The sequence below is a fragment of the Toxotes jaculatrix genome, chromosome 7, assembly GCF_017976425.1.
Source record: "Toxotes jaculatrix isolate fToxJac2 chromosome 7, fToxJac2.pri, whole genome shotgun sequence".
NCBI lineage: Eukaryota > Metazoa > Chordata > Actinopteri > Toxotidae > Toxotes > Toxotes jaculatrix.
In genome coordinates, this window is record NC_054400.1 from 9,549,548 (window position 1) to 9,568,364 (window position 18,817).

Consider the following 18,817-nt stretch of genomic DNA (forward strand, 5'->3'; position numbering starts at 1 on the left):
GTAGGCTATAATGCAACTCTCCTCAGCTGGGCAAAAGAGGGGTGTCTTACTGTGACTTGGCATGAAAAGAAAAGGACAAAACATACTTGGGAGTACAGTTTTTATTTAAAATGTCTGATTCTATGTGCTTGAAGCAAATGTTTTTAGTGGGTTATGAACATGAGTTAGACAAGGTCCCATAAGGACCATTGACTTATTTCATAGCATGATTCAAACATAGTACAAAAATATTTACAAAATACAAACTGAGTATATCAAATGTTGACATATTTACACCCTTGAAATACAGCAGCTGAAAAGCTTCACAAGTAAATGACGGGAATAAAAAGACAAGCCGGATATTGAATTACAAATGCGCACAGTACTCTATCTTGTGATGGAATTCTTGTCAACAGTGACTTGATGTTTCATCTACATCCATGGCAAACGCAGGCTTCTGGCTTCTGCCATGGAGGGCCGAGAGCAGCTCCTGGCTCCTTAAATCTATCTCCAAATCTTTCTAACTGAATGCAAATCATTTATCTTATAAACCAGAATATCTTCTGCACAGTGCTCGTTTTGGAGGACATCTCTTTGATTTTCACATTCACATGCCGGTCTGATGGATGTGGTTCAATATGTTTGCTACTACATGCTTTAATAAGCAGGAACAACCAGGCAATGATTAAAACTGTTTCATGATGCCGTGTTTAAAAATATTAAAAAAAAAAAAAAAAACAAAACCCCAAAGTGCCTTATGGGTAAAATAACCTGTAATCAAACAATCTATAAATCATTGACATGTCACATCACGTTGGTTAAAAGTTTGTTCCAACCTTTTTCTGAAAATTAAAAATCAACTGAAAGTAGTACAGCTGTATTGAAGTTGGATTTCCTCAGGCTTTCCAGATCCACAGGCTCACCGAAGTAGAGGAGCTCTAGCTTTGGGTATGGAGTGACTATAAAGAAAAGAAACACAAAGTCAGCATTAGTAAGGGTGATAAATTTCATTGATTTATATTGTGCATTGTGCGAAAGAATGAAAAAATGTTGACAGATTAGCACAATATAAATCAATGAAAATGCTTCATAATACATAATTCCAAAGACACCAAATGATAATGATTTAAAATACAGTATGTAACACAGAAAGTGAAGAGCACATAGATACCATAGCCGGGAAAATCGAATTGATTGCAAAGAGCTGCGAGCTTTACGTCCACGGGAGACAGTGCGTCTGTTGCGTGTAAGAAACATACAAGAGAGGGAAGGAGGAAGGAGATAAACACTGTAGATTAGCACCAGTAAAGGATGCAGACATGGATACAGAGTGGTGGCAACAGGCCAGAGGCAGAAGACACCGTGAGCAGCAGGGTCCAGAGAAGCTATAGCCATTCATACTCCGAAATCCACTATTCTTAGACAACATGCAAGGAAAGCTACTGAAAGGGAGTGCAGGGAGACTGAGGCAGGTGGAGTCTGGCGTGACACTGCTACATTAGCAGGGTCAGACTTACTATGTATGTAATGTTAGTACAACATCGGAGTAAAGAAGAACTGTGGCTGGGTTGCACCATCACCTTTTAATTTAAGTCCGTCTTCCAGACAAGCATGAACTATGTTGGACCCCAAGTAAGAATAAAGCTTCAAATGATTAACAAAAATACAAAAAGTATTAAGTTGGAAAATAACAAATATTAAAAAGTTAGAATTAAAATTTTGATTTGATTTTGTTAGTTGATCTCTTTGACAAAGGATTTATACTGGAAAACTGACTTTGCAAAAGTTTCCATGATCTAATAGGAAAAGTCATTTATCTTCTGTAAAAAAAAAAAAAAAAAAAATTAAATCAAACGAGTATTTAAATAAATGAAACAAGTGTCAAAGACACTGGCCTCCAGACATCTGGTTTTATCTGTACTCAGATCCAAATGGTTAAATGAGAGATCTAAATCTAAAATTTTCTAATTCTTAACTACATAAAATATCTGATTGAAAAGAATTTACAGCTAAACCGCAACTTGATTTTTGACTACAATGTAGTCATTGTTGATGCATCCCAGCCTAAGTACATTAATTGATTATGACATAGCCACTGTGTTGAGCCTTAAGAGAAGAGAGAGGGAGAGTGCTGAGCCTTGGGATTTTGGCTGGATTTACACAGGGACCAATGATCGGCTCTTTATGTTTGTTCCACAGATCTGATCATCCCATGGCTGCCAAAACCAGGGAGAAACTTATTTTAAATATGATTTTTTTCCCTGTTTGGACAGCACAGACGAGATTAGCTCTTCAAAAAAAAAAACTTGTTAAAAAAAAAAAAAGTGTCTGTCTGTGTGCAAATGCAGCCCAAGTCTCCATATGGCTCAGAGTGGTTCTGCGGGAGCTTGCCTGCAGGTGGACCTGTGCCATGTTTAAGTTGATGAGAGCGCCTGTGTTGGCTGTGGCACTGGCTGCGTCTCTATGGCTGCCACATGGCTCACAACACATTGGGTCCCTGTCGCCAGTCACTACATGCAAGTTGCCTAGGGACCTGACCAGTCTGGTGTGGCACAGGGAGCTGGCAGAGAGAGGGGAAGCTGTTAATTTACTCCACAAGGATCCATGAGTGGCTATAGCCTCTTGGTTGCTTTTCAACTGTGTCTACTCCACATAAAAAAAACAATGTATTTGTTATTGTATCAACACAACAATGTTCTGATAATGTAGAAAATGTAAGATAATTACAAATATGGAACATTTAAATAAGTAAAACACATGAACACAGAAGGCTTAAACATTGTTAATCATTAGGCTTGTATCAACACTTTTTTCCATATATAAATATTCTTACAACTAGTACAGAATTATATGCTCAACATCCACTTTTAACATTTTTACTGCAAAAAGACAATGTCTATTTGTGCATGTAAAATCATCCCCTTTTAGTTCTCATGCTGCTCTTGTTATACATCTGAGCTATCATTGAGTAAATGAGTGCCTGGTGTCATGTCCAGCCACTGACCTTCCTCCTACTCCGTTGGCTGGCAGTGAGGTTCTGGTCCTCTTCCTGCTGTCTGAGTGGTCAGACAGAGCCAAGGGGTTGACACTGGTCTTACAGCCCTGAACACTGGCCTGCAAGATGGCCCTGCTGCAGAGGGGAGAGGGGTGTCCTTATTAGCCTTAGCTATGTTTTGTGTTAATGTGTTGGTGTGCATGTTACCGTATATGCAACCTTTACCTTAGGGATTGTGATGATGACCTGGTGTGAATCTTATTCTCTTCCTGCCTGTGAAAACACAAGTAACATGGCAATAAAAATGTGATTAAACTTTATATACTAAGAGAACTGAGAGAGAGATGACAGGACAGAGTGGAGGGAGAGGAGGAAAAGACTGTATGGAGATGGGCACGAAGGTTTTAAAAATTGATAGCTTTAGACTTAGGCACAGATCATTACTGCAGCTTCAGCAGCCAAGTAGGATTAGTAAAGCCAAGTAAGTACCAGAAAAAGCCAGGGGGTGGCACTAAACAACTTAGAGGGGCCTGATTTGTCATTTACAGATATTATTTTCATCAGCTTAACTGTCTCAGGGGGTTTGATTTTGACAGTTGGCAGTTCAATCAACACAATAATCAGCAAAGCATGATGTTTAAATATGAGAGGATGATGGGAACAGTCTGTGGTACAAAATGATCATGTACTTAAAAAATGGTGAGAAGGCAGGAGCCTCTGATGTTTCAGATTTTTAAAAACTGGCTCTGCTCATCAGCTCAAAATTTATTGTGCTTGCAGAAGGATAAAGTAAACAGAGGATGATTTCAAACGACTTTCTGATTTGGGTTGGGAATTAAAGAGAGACATGGGGCTCACTTACAGCATTCTCAGTTAGAGCTCCAGAACGGGGGGCAGGACAGGTTTTTTGGGGGCTGACGGGCGGTAGAACTCATTGAAATCCTAACCCGTCTATACAGAAATGCAGGATGGAAGAAGGGAAGCCATACACAATCCACCACAGGGCAAGGCTACACAGGGAGGAGAGCAGCATGGCTACCAGCCATCTGAAAGGAGGACAAATCCAACAACAAGAGCAAACGGAAAAAAAGGGGGAAAAAAAGGAAGGAGAGACAAGAGACGTCCGGGTAGGACACAAAGCCTCTGATGTTCTGCTTTTCCACTGGGACTGGATTAGATGAAATACCTTTCATAGAGCCTTGTATCCAGCAGTGCCAGTCAGCAAGCTTATGTTCTTCACTTGCTCTGATGTGTTAGCAGTTTACCGTACAGTTAGAACCTGACCGATGTGGGAATTTTGAAGTAGATACTGATATCTGAGAGTTTAGAAAAGCTAATAAACATACTGGCAGATATTCTGTTTTACACAAAAACGATTTTGACAACGAGGATAAATTACTTAAGAGACAAATATGCAGTGCAGCAGGTTATTTTACAGTTGACAACAAACTTAAGATGACAAAATCTTCTGTGGTAAACTTCACTTAAGTTTAAGTCACTATGAATAACTAAATGAAAACAAATATTTGGAAAAACAAAAAGTCTATATATGGTCAGGAAAAGCTAAAAAATACAGACAATAAATAGATTTATGGACTACAGTTTCTGCCATAGTATACATAAAGAGATAAACAGTATCTCTAATCGTTAGTTGATAAAACGTGTCTAAAAATGGTCAGTTCCTACAAGACTTAAAATGTCCAGTATGAAAATTTGTTCCACAAAAACAGACCATTTAAAAAGAAGCTGGCAGAAACCTGAAGGAGTAAACAAAGCTCAGATGGTTTTTGCACACTGATCCAGTCACAAAAGCAATGGAAAAGCAACAGGCAATTGACAATGAACCCGGCCCAACATTAATTACGTTAGACACAAACACAGATCGAATACAGAGGCATGTCCATGCGTGCACGTCCAAGGGTTTCATGCCTGCCGCCATGCGTGAAAAGGCAGAAAAGATGAAGAAACGTTTTTATATAATTGTCGTTCTTGCTGGAATTCAACATGCACCTCAGTATTACATAATAAAACAAACAGTGGAGCCAGATGGTGAAGTTCAGCTTGAAGTTAGATGTTTGTCTAGCAACGCATACACTGATAAGGCATATGGCCTGAAGTGCAAGCAAATCTCCCTTCTGCCTCGATTCCCTCCTGAGAACAGATAAAAACCTATTTTCATGTCAACTACGTCCTCTGAAGCTCACAAATAATTTTATAATCCTTTATATTAAGATGAAGATGGGGGGTGGGGGGTTTACCATCCAACAATGCCATTTAAAGTCAGACAAGTTAAATTACTTTACCAAACAATAAGGAAGTACCTACTGCAGATCAGAACGAGGACTAACCTTACCCTACTAAAATTATTCTGGAGAAGTGCCAAGTCAGTAGTGCAAGCCATGCACTAAAACATTTAATTCAACTAATCCAGATCTCGTGTAAAACCGTGATTAGTTGAATAGTTGGTGCTGTTGTTAAAAAGTACAGTAGGCTCAACTTGAGACCTTCACTGTAACTCAGAGGCCTTGATATCAAAGCAGAACAGCTGAGTGTGTCTATGAGGCAGACAATGAAAGGCGTGTCAATGTACTGCATCCACTAAGTGCATATCCACTTCACACCGTAGTCATCCAAAGAAAGAAAGAAAGAAAAAAAAAAAAGAACAACTTCAAATCAGCCATACCATTAGCCATACCATTCGCTGGCATAGCAACCATTTCTACAGGAAGAGGATGTCAGCTAGAAAGGAAGTGACGTGCACTTACCTCCATCATACAAAACCTCACATCCTCTCTCTGTTTTTCCTCTCCCCCACTCTTTCTCTGCCTCTCTCTGCTATCTTTTGAACGGCAGACAACACATCGGCCACACTGTACCCATGAGGCTGCAGCAGAACACTACCACCTGCCTGACATGGGACAACAAAAGCCAAAGCCATATGGGTACATTGGCAGAGGCCAGTCAACCATCCTCAGTCATGCTGATATTCAACCTTCCACCTCTTGATTTACATGGGCACAAATGATGTGACTTTATTTAAACGGGGAAGCAAAAAAAATGTTTTAGGGTTCTTCCTGTTCAGATAAATGTAGGGGGTTAGCAATAGCACTTTATCATCTTCTGTTGGAACACTATGCTTCCATAGAGCTGGCTAGTCACATGCTACAGTTGTCCAGCTTTGTTACACACAAATGTACCAAGAAACAAAATCTAAATTACCAAGTTGACATAATGATGTGTCTGCATGTCACGGTGACTTTTACTTTAAATTTTTGGGGTTTAATTTGTGATAACATTAAAAATCAAGCCTGTTTATCTTATCTGACATTTCCAAGATGGCTCAGTTTCAGATTTCACAGCTGCCAAGCTGTGAATGCACCTTCATCGCTGCAGAGCAAAGACTTAGAAACATAGAGGGATGTTTCATCGCTGATTTACATGCTCCCACGTAAGCTGTGCAGTCAATAAATTATCAGCTCTGAGTAGCAGTGACTGTACATTGCTCACCATCCCATTGCCTGACTCCAGTTAAAATTTGAACGTGGTCAATTCTAACATTGTCCTGCCTTCACCCAGAACTGATATGACATTTTCCCCTCAACTCTGAGACTTATTTTTAAGCTTTTGACTGAAGAAGACAATTTCCACATTAACAATCCTGCAGCAAAATAAATTCACAGATGACACCTGTAACTTCCACATCTTTTGTGCCTTTCTAAATCCAACCCTAAACAAAGGGTTTTTCTGGAAGATTGTGTATCAGATAACTCCAATCCAGCCCTCCAAACAACTGTGTCACTCACTCTGTGTCTTAGTATTTGACCCATTTCCTCCTTGACTTATTACTCATCCTCATCACTCGCTGATCATAGATGAAAACTGAATGGCTTATATTACACTTGATCCGCATGTGATGACATTTAATCCAAACAACCAGCAGAGGACACAAAAACAGAGTTATTGAAATATTACAAGGATACTGCCTAGTTCCTTAACTCTTAGATAAATTACGATATTAGGATGAAATTGCCATGGTATGCGTAAGGGAGAACAGCCCTAACAGATTAGCCATGCCTAAAACCTGGCATAAAAGAACAGCTACAACTACCCTAAATAAACAGTCAAGAAAGTTTATTAAATGAAATGGTAATCATGACAAAAATCTACAAGGTCTCTTCCTGATCATTATGAAATCCTAATTTTTCGAAATCACAAGTAATTTATGATTTGAAAAACATTACTGTGTACGTTTAATGATTCGAGGGACTGACATGAAGAGGCATCGCTCATTTTACAGTAGTACAACATGTCAGCGTGATGCATGGTGACACTTGCTGGCTGCCTGGGTACTTACGATAGTGAACCTGAAGACGATCTGGCCTGCCTCTTGCTCTTCAGGGCTCTCAGTTTATCACCCTGTGTAAGGCCATTTCTCTCCTCTTCATCATTATACTGTAAAACGAAGAAAAGGCAATGAATAACCAAAATGGTCTCCTTGTGGTTCGTTAGTTTTTTCCACTTATGGAAATAATGGCATGAGTGTCATTTCAAAACTCACAAGGTCCATTTCTTCTTTCTTGAGTGTCCTGTTCTTGTTGCTCCCGTTGATAGTTATGTCATCCACTCCAGACAGGATCCTGGTTACGGCCATCTTGCCATTTTCACGCTCATTTAGCATCTTCTCCCGGAAAACATCTCCCTCAGCCCACAGACTGTTCTGCTTCCTGATGAACAAAAGTTCAACAAACCGCAAAATAAAATTGTTGTTCTTACAAAAACCACCACCACCGTTAATAAGATCTCTCAGATAAAATCAGCATTTAATCACCATTTTACTAAAAATGATGGAATCCTACATGAACACACAATTTTCTGCTTAAGTTAACAGTTTTGTTTATATCACATTTTGAAAATCCTGCTTCAGTGAACACCCACTCTTCAACAAAGTTTTGCTGTGGCCCAATGATCGACCCTGGTCGGCAGATCCGTATCCAGGCAATGGCCTCTGCAGCAGTCAGGCGGTAATGTTTCATCATATAGCAGCCAATCAGAGTGCCAGTCCTCCCCAGACCAGCTGAAATAAAAAAAAAAAGTATGGCATTAAATTCTGTAATAAACCAACCACAACCTGCCAGAATAGTTTCCTGCAGTGTTAATGTAGGTTAGAAATATTGCCTTTGCAATGGACGGCTATGGCTCCTTCTGCATTCTCACAGATGTTAAGGAACTTCCTGACAATCGAGTCATTAGGTGTACTCCCGTCCACGAAGAACAGGTCATGATGCTCAAAGCCAGAGTCTGTAAAACGCCTGGCGTCATACATCTTCTTGTTGAGGCGGATGATAGTGGTGATGTTGCGTTTCCTAAAGTAAGGAATGTAGGCTTCAGGAGCGTGCAGAGGATACCCTGAGGTACAAGAAAAAAACATTCCTGTGAGTTTAGAAGGCGTTAAAACAAAGTCGGAAACAGTTCTGTCGTGTACTTTTCAATTACCATTCTCTATTTTGCTTTTTGGGTGAGGCCCACTGAATGCAAGGAACTTTCCTGGAATGATCCAGTTTAAGTCTCCATTTTCTGCTCTCTCGTAGTGCTCATATTCTTCCACATCAAAGTTAGAGAAGTCCAGCCAGTCGTACTGCAGAGCCTGAGAGAGGGAGTTAATTTCATTAGGCGCATGACACAGCAAGAAAGAAAGATAAACAAATCTTAAAATGACGTACCTTGTGAACAGCACGAAGACAATCTAGGATGTTCAGATTGTACATGCAGGTTCCAAACGAAGCATCTCTGTGAAACATAAATTACACTGACAGTCTTTATCAGTGCAACACACTAACCATTTTTTTCTTTAAAAAAAAAAAAGATCTCTGGCCAGAATGCAGACTGATATCTCACGTCTAATGTGCTTAACTGCTTTCCATCTCCTCTCACTTTTCTTGTTCTGTATCTCCTCTATTTTTTTTTTTTTTTTTTTTTTAATTTTACCAATTTATAGTCACAGTGATGGTAATGCGGCACAAGGGCCATTGAGCCTTCTAGGTTTTGGAATCTTGAAACCTTATTCTTGTGTTGCACTTATGTCTAAACAATTCCGGAAAAAAAGGACATCGCTCTTTTATTAGTTTTAGTAAAAATATTTCTAAATAGCAGATGCAGAAATCTTTCACTAATAAGTCTCCTTAAAGGTCTATTGTGTCTTTTCTAATCGGTTTTACAACAACTTAAAAATCCATGTGTGATGCTTGTTTTTTCCATGCATCTTTCTTTGAGAATGACAGTGATTAGTCATTCACTGGGCAGCTATATCCAAAACCAAAATGCATTCAAAAACCAGGCTACTCTGTGTTTTTAACCGACAAACTTGACTGCATGTCTTTGCATACGGCCTTTAAAAAGCAAAATGTGATGTTTGTCTACTGTAAATGTCAATACTGAAAACAAAACCTTCAGCCACAGTTGTGGCGCATTATTATTTGCTTGTAAAAGAACTCAAGTTAAATGTGAAATACGTATGGCGAATTGTTACCTGAATGGGATGTATGTTGAATTCCTTGACACCAGCAGACTGTAGGCCTCCTCTGGTGCCATGTTTAGATGCATTACCTTCAAATACAAATGTCTAATCAGCATAGTCCCTCTTGCTTTAACTGCTGATGTAATTTCAATTGAATTTATGATTACCTATAATAGTTATATAGATGGAATATAGCTCCACAAGCTATATGTAACATGGGTTTGTACAGTACTTACAGCATATGAGCCTATTAGGTAGGCAGCATTGGCCTGTTTCTTCTGGTCTCCACAGGTATAAAATATAATCTTCTTCCTTGAGAGTGTAATGGACTGTGAAAAAACATTCATTACAAACAGCATGAACTGACATATGATGCCTTATTTATTGATGTGACATAAGAATATACTAAATTATAAGCAGTCATTACACAAGCACATCTACTTATCTATTTCTCCTCCCCAGCTATGTAAGACTAAACGTGGTATTTTTTTGGCTGAGCAGCTGCAGTGTTAAGACAACCTACACTGACAGACAAAGTAAATGGAAAAGGACTTTAACTCTTAAATTACTTCATTACAAAACCACTACATGGTGAGGAGAACGCCAGTCAACAAAATCTGTAAGCTAAGAAAAAGGCTGGGCAATCGCCACATGAGACAATTAAGTGCTAGAGCTGAGGAGATGCTTAATCATATGTGTTCAAACTTCAGCTGCCCAAATCTGTGCCCAACAGCCTCAGAGAGGATGTCATGTGCGATGACAAACTACCTTAACAAAAAGGAACAGTGGTGTCGTAATTTGACACAAAGTTGCCAAATTTTACTAATTGGAATGCAAAAAAAACCCAAAAACTAGAATCCTATTTTTTTTTTTTGCCTGCATACTGCAGGTTTAAAAAGATAGATTGACCTGGGTTTGCTTCCCATTCCCTCTTCCAGGAAGTGCAATTAAGAGCCGTGGTTTACTTTACCTTGAGCTTCTTTGTCAGCTTGCAACAGAAGCGATAAAACATGGCCAGGTTAAGGGGACCAAAGTCCGCATAGAAGCTGAGAGAGAGGGACAGAGAGACAAAGAAGAAGAAAGACTATGTCAGAGTGGCTATTTATGCAACCAGCTACTCTCTGGGGAAGTTTCGCTAGATAGAATCAGCCACCTCAGACTGACACAGTAAAAACACTGACAGAGTAAGGACTATTTTTGGAAACATTTGATGATGGAGTGGGTCAATAAGAGCAGGACAAAAAGCTGCAAATACAAGAGGTCTTTTTTGTACCACTGGCACAAAAGTGGCTCAGAAAGGTCAGTCATGTCCTCTCCTGTGGCCAGTCTAACAACAGCCCATTGAAACAGCTCTTGCCCTCCACTACAGGATCTGAAACCGTTACTGTAGCTGCGGCAAGGTGCTTTTATTTGTTTTATTTACACTTAATTTTTAATGCTGTTGTGGTTACTTAGATTTCTTCCAGCAGTGAAAAGGGCAGTGCACCAAAATACCCTTAAATCCCATGCACTAAAATAACCAATCTCAATATACTTAGTAAGTTCCTCGTAATGGCCTCTGCACTCAAAGCTAAACTGAGATTCACCGTATTTTGTGCAAACCCGCCCGCACCAGCACTAATGGTGGAGAAGGTACCTTTTAGATGACTGCAGCGACAATGTAAGCTTTAGGTATAGTCCTTTATTGCATTGAAATAAGCGAAAGGGGCGAGGGGGCAAGGCACAGAAACAATTCATTAAGCAGCAAACCAAGTCCATTAATGCAAATGCAAAGTTGGGGCGAGACTGATAACTTACTTCTCATACGCCAGCTCTTCATCTATGCAGAAACAGTGTCGTTCAGCCGTGCTCTTGATCTTCTGCTGAAGTATGGCGAAATATAGTTGATCTGGAAGAAGGAGGGGGGGTTGGAGGGAGGGGGGGCAGAGCGACAAAATAAAGAGTCATTTACTTGCTTTTGCCATGCATACATACTTCTCTTGCCTCTCTTTTCCCCTTCCAAACCTGTTTCTCTCCGTATGCAACTACTTCTTTGATATCTTTTCTGGCAACTTACCCTTGATGAATTCGATACATCTTGACGAAACATCGTCCGCGGTCACACTGCCCACTGATTTGAACATGACGTTTTGTATAGAAACGTACAAGGTTGATTTTCTTCAAGACGACTTGTGCATGCTGAGTAAAACACCAATAACGTGCACGGAGGTTTACTAAAAAAATATAAGTTAAAACGGTTATTTAAAAGTCTAACAATTGTTGGAGCCTGGCTTTGCTATCGAAGAACAGAAAGTTACCAGTCGAAGAGGAGGGAAAGAGACTTTCGTGTGCGAAGTGCGCACTCTGCTAAAAATGATCTCCGCCTGACTCCTCCCCTAAGCGGCTCCGCGGGACGCTATTGGCTGCGAGAGATACAGGGCGCCGCACAATTGGAGGAATGAGCTGTCCATCACGCCTCCTTCAGTTTAAAGTTCTCTACATAAGACACATGATAGGCCCCGGGATCGTTGCCCAAGCGGTTGCTAGGACGATCTCTCAACCAGTCACGTTCGTGATTTCCACTTTGACTGACCTCCCTCCCTCAGACTTCAGCTCCTCAAGGATGTATAAGAGCAAGGAAGACGCCACAAAAGATATGAAAATCAGCATTAGACGAGACTGACAGTGGTTTGACTATCATTTGTATGACACTGGTGCACCAATCCATCTCTCTGTGCACATCTATAACTCACAGTCCATAAAATGAGACACAGTGGAGTTCTGGTTTAATTTCTTCCTCTAAAATAAGCAGCAGAGCAAAACCGAACCGTATTCTGTCCACAGCCTGCGAAGGTAAGACGCAAACCCAGTGCATTAACGATAAAGGGACAGACGGTGTCGCCATATTAGGGCAAAAGCTGAAAGAAATCAAAGACTTTCATACGCCCTGGTCTTTGAAACGCAATTATATGCAGGCACAGCCTGCGGTGTGCATCTGCGCATATGTGCCAACTAGGCTTAAAGTTGTCAGGGTTCATTCTGCAGACCGTCTTACCTGTTATCTCAATGTAAATATCAGAGTTTGGCTCCGCCTCTGAGCTGTTGTGGGCTGCACAGCGCTTTTTCCTCGACTCGGCTCGTCTCCTCTCGCTCTTGCGCTTCATTTTCTCTTCAGGGCTTCACGGTGGACATTCCTGAGCTGCTGCAACAGTCCTCCTCCGCTTCGCAATGCGGTGGTGTATTGTCCCCGACCTGTCGCCGTGTTTTTTATTATGGCATGTCTTGTTCCTGCGCTGCTGATGATGTGTATCTGTGGATCTGCTTGTGTGTGTGCGTGTGTGTTGTGTATGTGTCCACCGTACCACAGTTGCCTGCTCCAGCCTCTCCTGTGGTGGTGACGTCTATGAGCAGGGGCAGGTTTCTGCTTTCTGAATCCCCTGCATGTGACGTATCAGGATTAGATGTCCAGTGCCCACCCTTCACTGTTCAATAGGCAGCAGCTGTATATAGATAACATGTTGGGAATGTAGACCTATAGGTGCTGAATAGATCCCATGTGAATATAGCTGTGCTATGACCACGCACAAATGCAGCCTTGACATAGCAATTAAACTTTATTTACAGTATTTTAAACACTTTGTAAACAAGGAAAGTGGGTATAAAAGGACAAGTGCGATGAGGTCAGTTACTAACATCAGAGCACCAGTTGTTCATCACTGTTAAACATACTACCATATTATTACAAGTATGTAAACAGGATTACACAACATAACACATTGTAATATAAGGATTCTGATAGAAAAGGTAGTAAACAAAATCTGACAAAAAACAGTAATGGATACACCCCTTCTTACACATTCAACCACACATCACTCATGCTATTTAAAAAAAAAAAAAAAAAAAAATCAAAATACTGTTATCAAGATAAAGAATGAGGGTTCACACTCAGCACTGACTGAAAGTTTTTATCACTCATGTTTCTAAGGTCTTGTTTTGTGGTGTTATAGTGTGATTGTTGGAAATGAATGATGTGTATTCTCATGCAATTGTGTGACACCTATAACATGTTGCCATTTTGGAAAGGTCTCTAGTAAAAACAAACCTGTATCTCAAGAAACTTAAACAAAGGTTCAATAAATAAAACATGCAGACCTATCCAAGCCTCGCAAGGCAGTCAAGTCATGACCTGGTATAGAAATGACAAACAATGCATTCAGAAATACTGGGACACTAGTATTTGTTACTGACAATGATGCGGCATGTGTGATAATAACAGTGATGTGGGGCGAAGCACACTTTCAGGCGGCCAGCTGGCTATACATGGATGATCTTTGGCTTATCACTGAAGTCAAGAGTCTGTTGAACTCCGGCGAGCTGCAGGAGCCAGTTAATGGGCATGTGATCCAGGCGGTTCATGTCAAAATGGGTAAAATGAACTTGAGAGCCTGTGGAAAGAAGAAAGAGTGAGTGAGAAAAAGAGAAAGATATAACACAATGGAGGGAAAGAGAGAAATTACGATTGAACGTTTACAGAGATATGCGGAAATAGAGAGAAAGCTTTACCTGGTCCTGCAATGATGGCTCCACCTTGCTGATGTAGGTCACCCTGAAAATCGAATGCAGGGCTCGTCATGGCTCTCCATATACTCCTCATTTGGCCCATAAAAACACTGGACTTCACATGGGGACTAGGGTTTGCTTAGTATATAAACATACACACACAAGCAAGTCTTTATTAATTACCATCTCTGAATAAGCTGACTCATACTGCCATCATACTGTTACTGCATTACCAGAGTCTGTAAATTTCTCCTCTCTCTTCATCCCAAGCTTTTGATAAATGCACCTCTCCGGGTCCACATATATTTCATACGGATATCCCGTCAGTGTGCAGAATGGCTAGATGAGAGATAGAGACATATCTCACCTAATGTACAGTACATTCTGATTCAATTTCAAGTTTATTTGTTATTAAGTAGTAATATAGTTGAATAATTTTTTTTTCTCTTTTAGGACCAGGATACAAACAAAACAACAATATAAAATAAAAACATCTAGGTAGGTTCATTATGTATATTGATCATACATGAATTACCTCTATATGATGATGAGCAGACTGACCAATCACAATCAGTCTAACGTCAGCATCCTGCAACAACACACAGCAAATTTTGCTCAGAACCAGTAATTTAGATTTCTGCTTATCAGAGCTGTCACTACACCGTCATCCTCGAATTAGCATGTCAAATTTTCAGTGCTGTTGTGACTGCCTCATAGTCATGGTTCAGCACTTACCTTCAGTGCTTCTCTCGGTATTTTGCTCAAATCCTCCACATATTCTTTGCAGCTGTAGCACAAGAAATTCTGCAGGGACATACAGTATATACAGTGTTAATAGGCTAAAGCAAGATGAGATACGCCATCACTTTTTAAAACTCTCCTCTTGCACCTATTGCATGTTTAGCTTTCTGTCTTCACCTATAGATATGATCTCTTCATTATTCCATTTCCATCATAGCATGGGAAGTTGTTGGGGCATCTGTCCAGCTGAGGCTCACCTGTTGCCTACTTTGATGCCTTTAAAGGAGACATCTTTTGAGGCTCAATCTAATGAGCTCGAACCTCTCGTGATTTTAAGAAAGCAACTTCTGGCAGGATCGGTAAGGTTAAGCCAAACAAAATGTTTCCCCTACCCGCACGAAAATTATGACCGATTTCCTGTCTTGATATAACGTCTTGAAAGGAAAAGAGACTCCATGCTGGTCGTAAATTAAACAATCTTCGACATCTTCAAGACGAATATCGACAGGAGGGCTCCTAATTTCCCGATTTTCTTTAGTTACTTGTCGAGTTATTGGTGAAACTACTTCTGCCATTTTTTTCTGAGGCTTCCTGAATTCGTACTACTATTTTGGGAGTTGCCGTACAGGCTGGAGGAGCTGCACGGTGGCTGGATATTCACGCCCATATGCTGTGTGTGTGTGTGTGTGTGTGTGTGTGAGAGAGAGAGAGAGAGAGAGAGGGAGGAGAGAGAGATCACTTAACGTGAATAGGAAAGGAATAGATATTAACTGTTAAAAAGAGTAAAAGTAAATAGAATAAAAGTAAACAATTCTCCTGTTTATTATTTTATTTAATGCATCTGTGAAGTTTGTAATGCAGGCTTTCCCTTTCCTCTGCCATTTCAAGCTGACATAACCCTGTATAATGATATTATCTGGGTTATTTTCTCAGACTTACTTATTAGTTAATATAATATACATCATTCTGAATAATGAGTATTTTTGCGTTAATCAACGACTCTCTTAAAACAATTTCAATAAAATCTGAACATTATAACCTTCATAAAGGTTGGATTCACTGCAGGACTGTTGTATTAGACTACATTTTGGTTAATGCACCTAATAAACTGCCAACTGTGCGTATTTTGACTCGAACATTTTTATACTTAACATTTAGATTGCAGGGCTTTTAGTTGTAAAAGAGTATTTTCATTATCTACATTGTGGCATTACTACTTTCACTTAAGTAAAAGAACTGAGTCCTTCTTCTATCGCTATTTCAGCCACAGTTACTTGAGGCTTCGTTTCTCCCTGTAGGCCCCACAGAGTCATCCAGCCCCCCTGACGAATTACGAATCGCCCTCGTCGGCTTCCTTCCCGCTGCTCTCTCGGTGCGGAAGTGTTGTCCTCTAGAGTAGAGCAGCAGCAGTAGCAGCTGCAGATCCAAGGCTACGCTAGTTCAGTAGTAGGGTCTATTGCATCCGTGTCTCTCCTGCCGGGACTTGTCAGCGCTCGTCTTGACCGTGCTGCATAGCAGTATTATGCGAGCACCGTCCGGAGTGTGGGAGCACCGTGTGAAGTGGTGAGAGATGTTTCATGTTGGAGCTACAGCTAACTTAGCATCCAGAGATGGAGCAAGCTAGCCTGTCAGAAAGCTGACATGGGTTAGCAGCGGAACCGTGTCTTTTTTTCCTCCAAGTGAGGTGTAGATATGTTGTCGAGTTGGAGCAAATGTTAGACATAAACCTGCATGCATTTCAGGCAAAACACAGCCGTCACGTTCAGACCGATTTGTGTGTTTGTGTGTGTGCTAAACAAATGACCACCTGTTCACTGTTTACATCTTTGTGTTTTCATTCGGCAGCAACCAGACGATGCATCGTTTCAGTTTCCTTGATAGACAATAACAATAACAAATCTGCTATTTTGTGCTGTAAATAATCAAATTAAGATTAGTATACGCGACAAGCAATGTATTCACCACGCAAATTATACAAGCCAAGTGGCTAAGCATATTCCCAAATAAAGATGTGTTTAGTCAAATTAGCACAAACTAATACACAAGAAGTATTGTTTCAACACAAAATATCTGGTTGCACGAGACATTATGGGGATGCAGAAGGGTTCATATCCAACAAATTTCTACCCAGGGGTCCCTTTATGGGTTCATCACAGTATGCACAGCGCTGTCCTGCTCGTTCAGTATGAGTAACCAATATCTGCATTAGTACAGCACAGAAATATGCACCATATTTTCAGATAGGCAGCATAAAACGTGGTTCTGCTGTAAGTGCTAAAAGCTGTGTACAGAAGACTCACTTTTGCAAGTGTGTGTACACCTATATATAGATCTTGATTGTCCTTGACACTTAAAGGATAGGTTCACATTTTTTCAGGTCTATCTTTATACTGTACTCACATGCTATAATGTACATTACTGTGCAATGTAGGGACTTTTAACATTTAAAGTGAAGATAGTTTAAAAGTTTCAGTTCTCTTGTGGACATGTGAAAAAAGTTTTTCAAGGTTTTTGGCTGGTAGGTTGTGTCATGCATCTTGGAGAACTTGCCACAGTTCTTCTGTGGATTTAGGCTGTCTCAGTGTCTTCTGTCTCTTCAGGTAATGCCAGCCTGCCTGGATTATGTTGAGATCAGGGCTCTGTGGGGGTCAGACTAACTTTCACAGGACATATACTTGTTGTTGATAGAGAGTGTTGAACCTGAGTACTTTTGTTTTTGGACCTAAATGTGTTTGAGTATTGAATGTTACTGAATGTTGATCAAATGCTTTGTCTGGTCTTTTTTTATATGTTTTCTTCATAGCTAATCACTGACTTAAGTCATAACTTTGCCAGTTTTTATTTTTTGGGCCCATTGCATTGTTGCTTGTGTTAAGAAAGCATTAAACACTGTGAAATTTGAGAAGTTTGGTTTGTTTTGATAAATGAGAAAGAAAAGCATTTAAAAGTACAGTACTAAAAAAACAAATATTTAGAATTTTCCAATACTTAAACTCAGGTATTGTATTGACATCAACATGATACCAACGATAGCCACTCCTGTATTTTTCTGATCTTCACTTGCTGAAGGATGCACTTGCTAATTAATTTACTCTTGTTGTTCTAGAGTTTCCTTGAATCATCTATATGGGCCATCTTCTCTCGAAAAATGGTTACCGCCTGAAGAAGAGGACACGCAAGCTGCATCACAGAAAGAAGAAGAAGAGGAACTGTTTCCTGCAGGGGCCTTGCATGCTGTGCTTCATTGTCCACAGCAACAACAGCAATCTCGACGACGACAACAATCATTTGGAGGCTGGTGTCAACGGCAGCGGGTGCCGTCACAACAGTGTCACCGGAATTAGTGTCCCTGGTGTGGGTGGAGTTGGCATTGGAGCAGTAGCTGCCTCGAAGCTTGCTGAGCGATACACCACACTCGCATCTCCTGAGGACTGCTCCAAGTTCCTGCTGTCGCCAAGGGAACTATCTATTTGGGAGGGCCAGGGGAGGAGCCTATTATCAGCTGTTCCTGCCAAATTGATTGCACCGCCAGCATTGTTTCGAACCGCTGGGGTGTCAGTGACTGTACCTATACCTGTGCCTGTGCCTGGCTGCACCAGCGACTACACTGAGATGGTAAGGAACTGACAAAGTGCTGCACCAACTGTACCAAATGTTGTAGCTACTGAGCAGATATCCATGATTTACCAGTGCTCCTGCTAATCTAACAAGGTTGTCGTCACTTAAAGAAATTTTAAGTTCACTTATAAGTAGCCATAGTATTTAAGCAGATCAGTTATTTTACTGCTATCCATCTCCAGATTAACTCAGTCATGAAGATCTATTAGAATCTTACAAATGACCAAGAAATATTTGTGAAAAATCGGATGCCACTGACAGCCATTTCTAGCAATGACTAATGGCTCACGGTTTATTTCCTCCAACAGATCATTAAAAAGTATCAATCGACTAAAATGTGTTTGTTGACCAAGACCTTAACTGATGAGGGCAGCCCAACTATTTATAATGATATGCATTTAATGATGATTTTGCTTTGGAGAAGAGGTGGA

General features: G+C 40.4%; 3 protein-coding genes across 7 annotated transcripts in view; 1 reads left to right on the forward strand and 2 right to left on the reverse strand.

Moving 5' to 3' along the window:
• Nucleotides 1–86: 86 nt before the first annotated feature.
• Nucleotides 87–12,818, reverse strand: cdc14b (cell division cycle 14B). 5 transcript variants are annotated; one of them, XM_041043342.1, is made up of 15 exons: nucleotides 12,523–12,818; nucleotides 11,286–11,376; nucleotides 10,459–10,534; nucleotides 9,725–9,817; nucleotides 9,501–9,577; nucleotides 8,695–8,761; nucleotides 8,468–8,618; nucleotides 8,150–8,380; nucleotides 7,910–8,048; nucleotides 7,533–7,698; nucleotides 7,329–7,426; nucleotides 3,200–3,247; nucleotides 2,984–3,106; nucleotides 1,151–1,216; nucleotides 87–938 (listed from the first exon to the last, which is right to left on the reverse strand). In XM_041043342.1, exons 1-15 carry the CDS (start codon nucleotides 12,629–12,631, stop codon nucleotides 899–901), a joined length of 1,575 nt encoding a protein of 524 aa, XP_040899276.1. In that variant the 5' UTR covers nucleotides 12,632–12,818; the 3' UTR covers nucleotides 87–898. The 5 variants fall into 5 exon arrangements, with proteins under 5 accessions (XP_040899276.1, XP_040899273.1, XP_040899275.1 ...); XM_041043339.1 differs by lacking the exon at nucleotides 1,151–1,216 and adding an exon at nucleotides 2,371–2,539 and having other exon boundaries at nucleotides 12,523–12,815; XM_041043341.1 differs by having other exon boundaries at nucleotides 2,984–3,109; nucleotides 12,523–12,814.
• A 262-nt stretch (nucleotides 12,819–13,080) lies between these two features.
• On the reverse strand, nucleotides 13,081–15,405 carry prxl2c (peroxiredoxin like 2C). The gene is made up of 6 exons (XM_041042404.1): nucleotides 15,161–15,405; nucleotides 14,763–14,831; nucleotides 14,563–14,616; nucleotides 14,261–14,366; nucleotides 14,031–14,165; nucleotides 13,081–13,912 (listed from the first exon to the last, which is right to left on the reverse strand). Exons 1-6 carry the CDS (start codon nucleotides 15,341–15,343, stop codon nucleotides 13,782–13,784), a joined length of 678 nt encoding a protein of 225 aa, XP_040898338.1. The 5' UTR covers nucleotides 15,344–15,405; the 3' UTR covers nucleotides 13,081–13,781.
• Nucleotides 15,406–16,157: 752 nt separating this feature from the next.
• fbxl17 (F-box and leucine-rich repeat protein 17) overlaps nucleotides 16,158–18,817 on the forward strand; it is a 199,120-nt gene continuing 196,460 nt past the window's right edge. Inside the window, exons 1-2 of the mRNA XM_041042901.1 lie at nucleotides 16,158–16,331; nucleotides 17,875–18,383. Coding sequence (XP_040898835.1) covers nucleotides 17,895–18,383 — 489 coding nt within the window. The 5' untranslated portion in view covers nucleotides 16,158–16,331; nucleotides 17,875–17,894. The remainder of the gene's footprint in view (nucleotides 16,332–17,874; nucleotides 18,384–18,817) is intronic.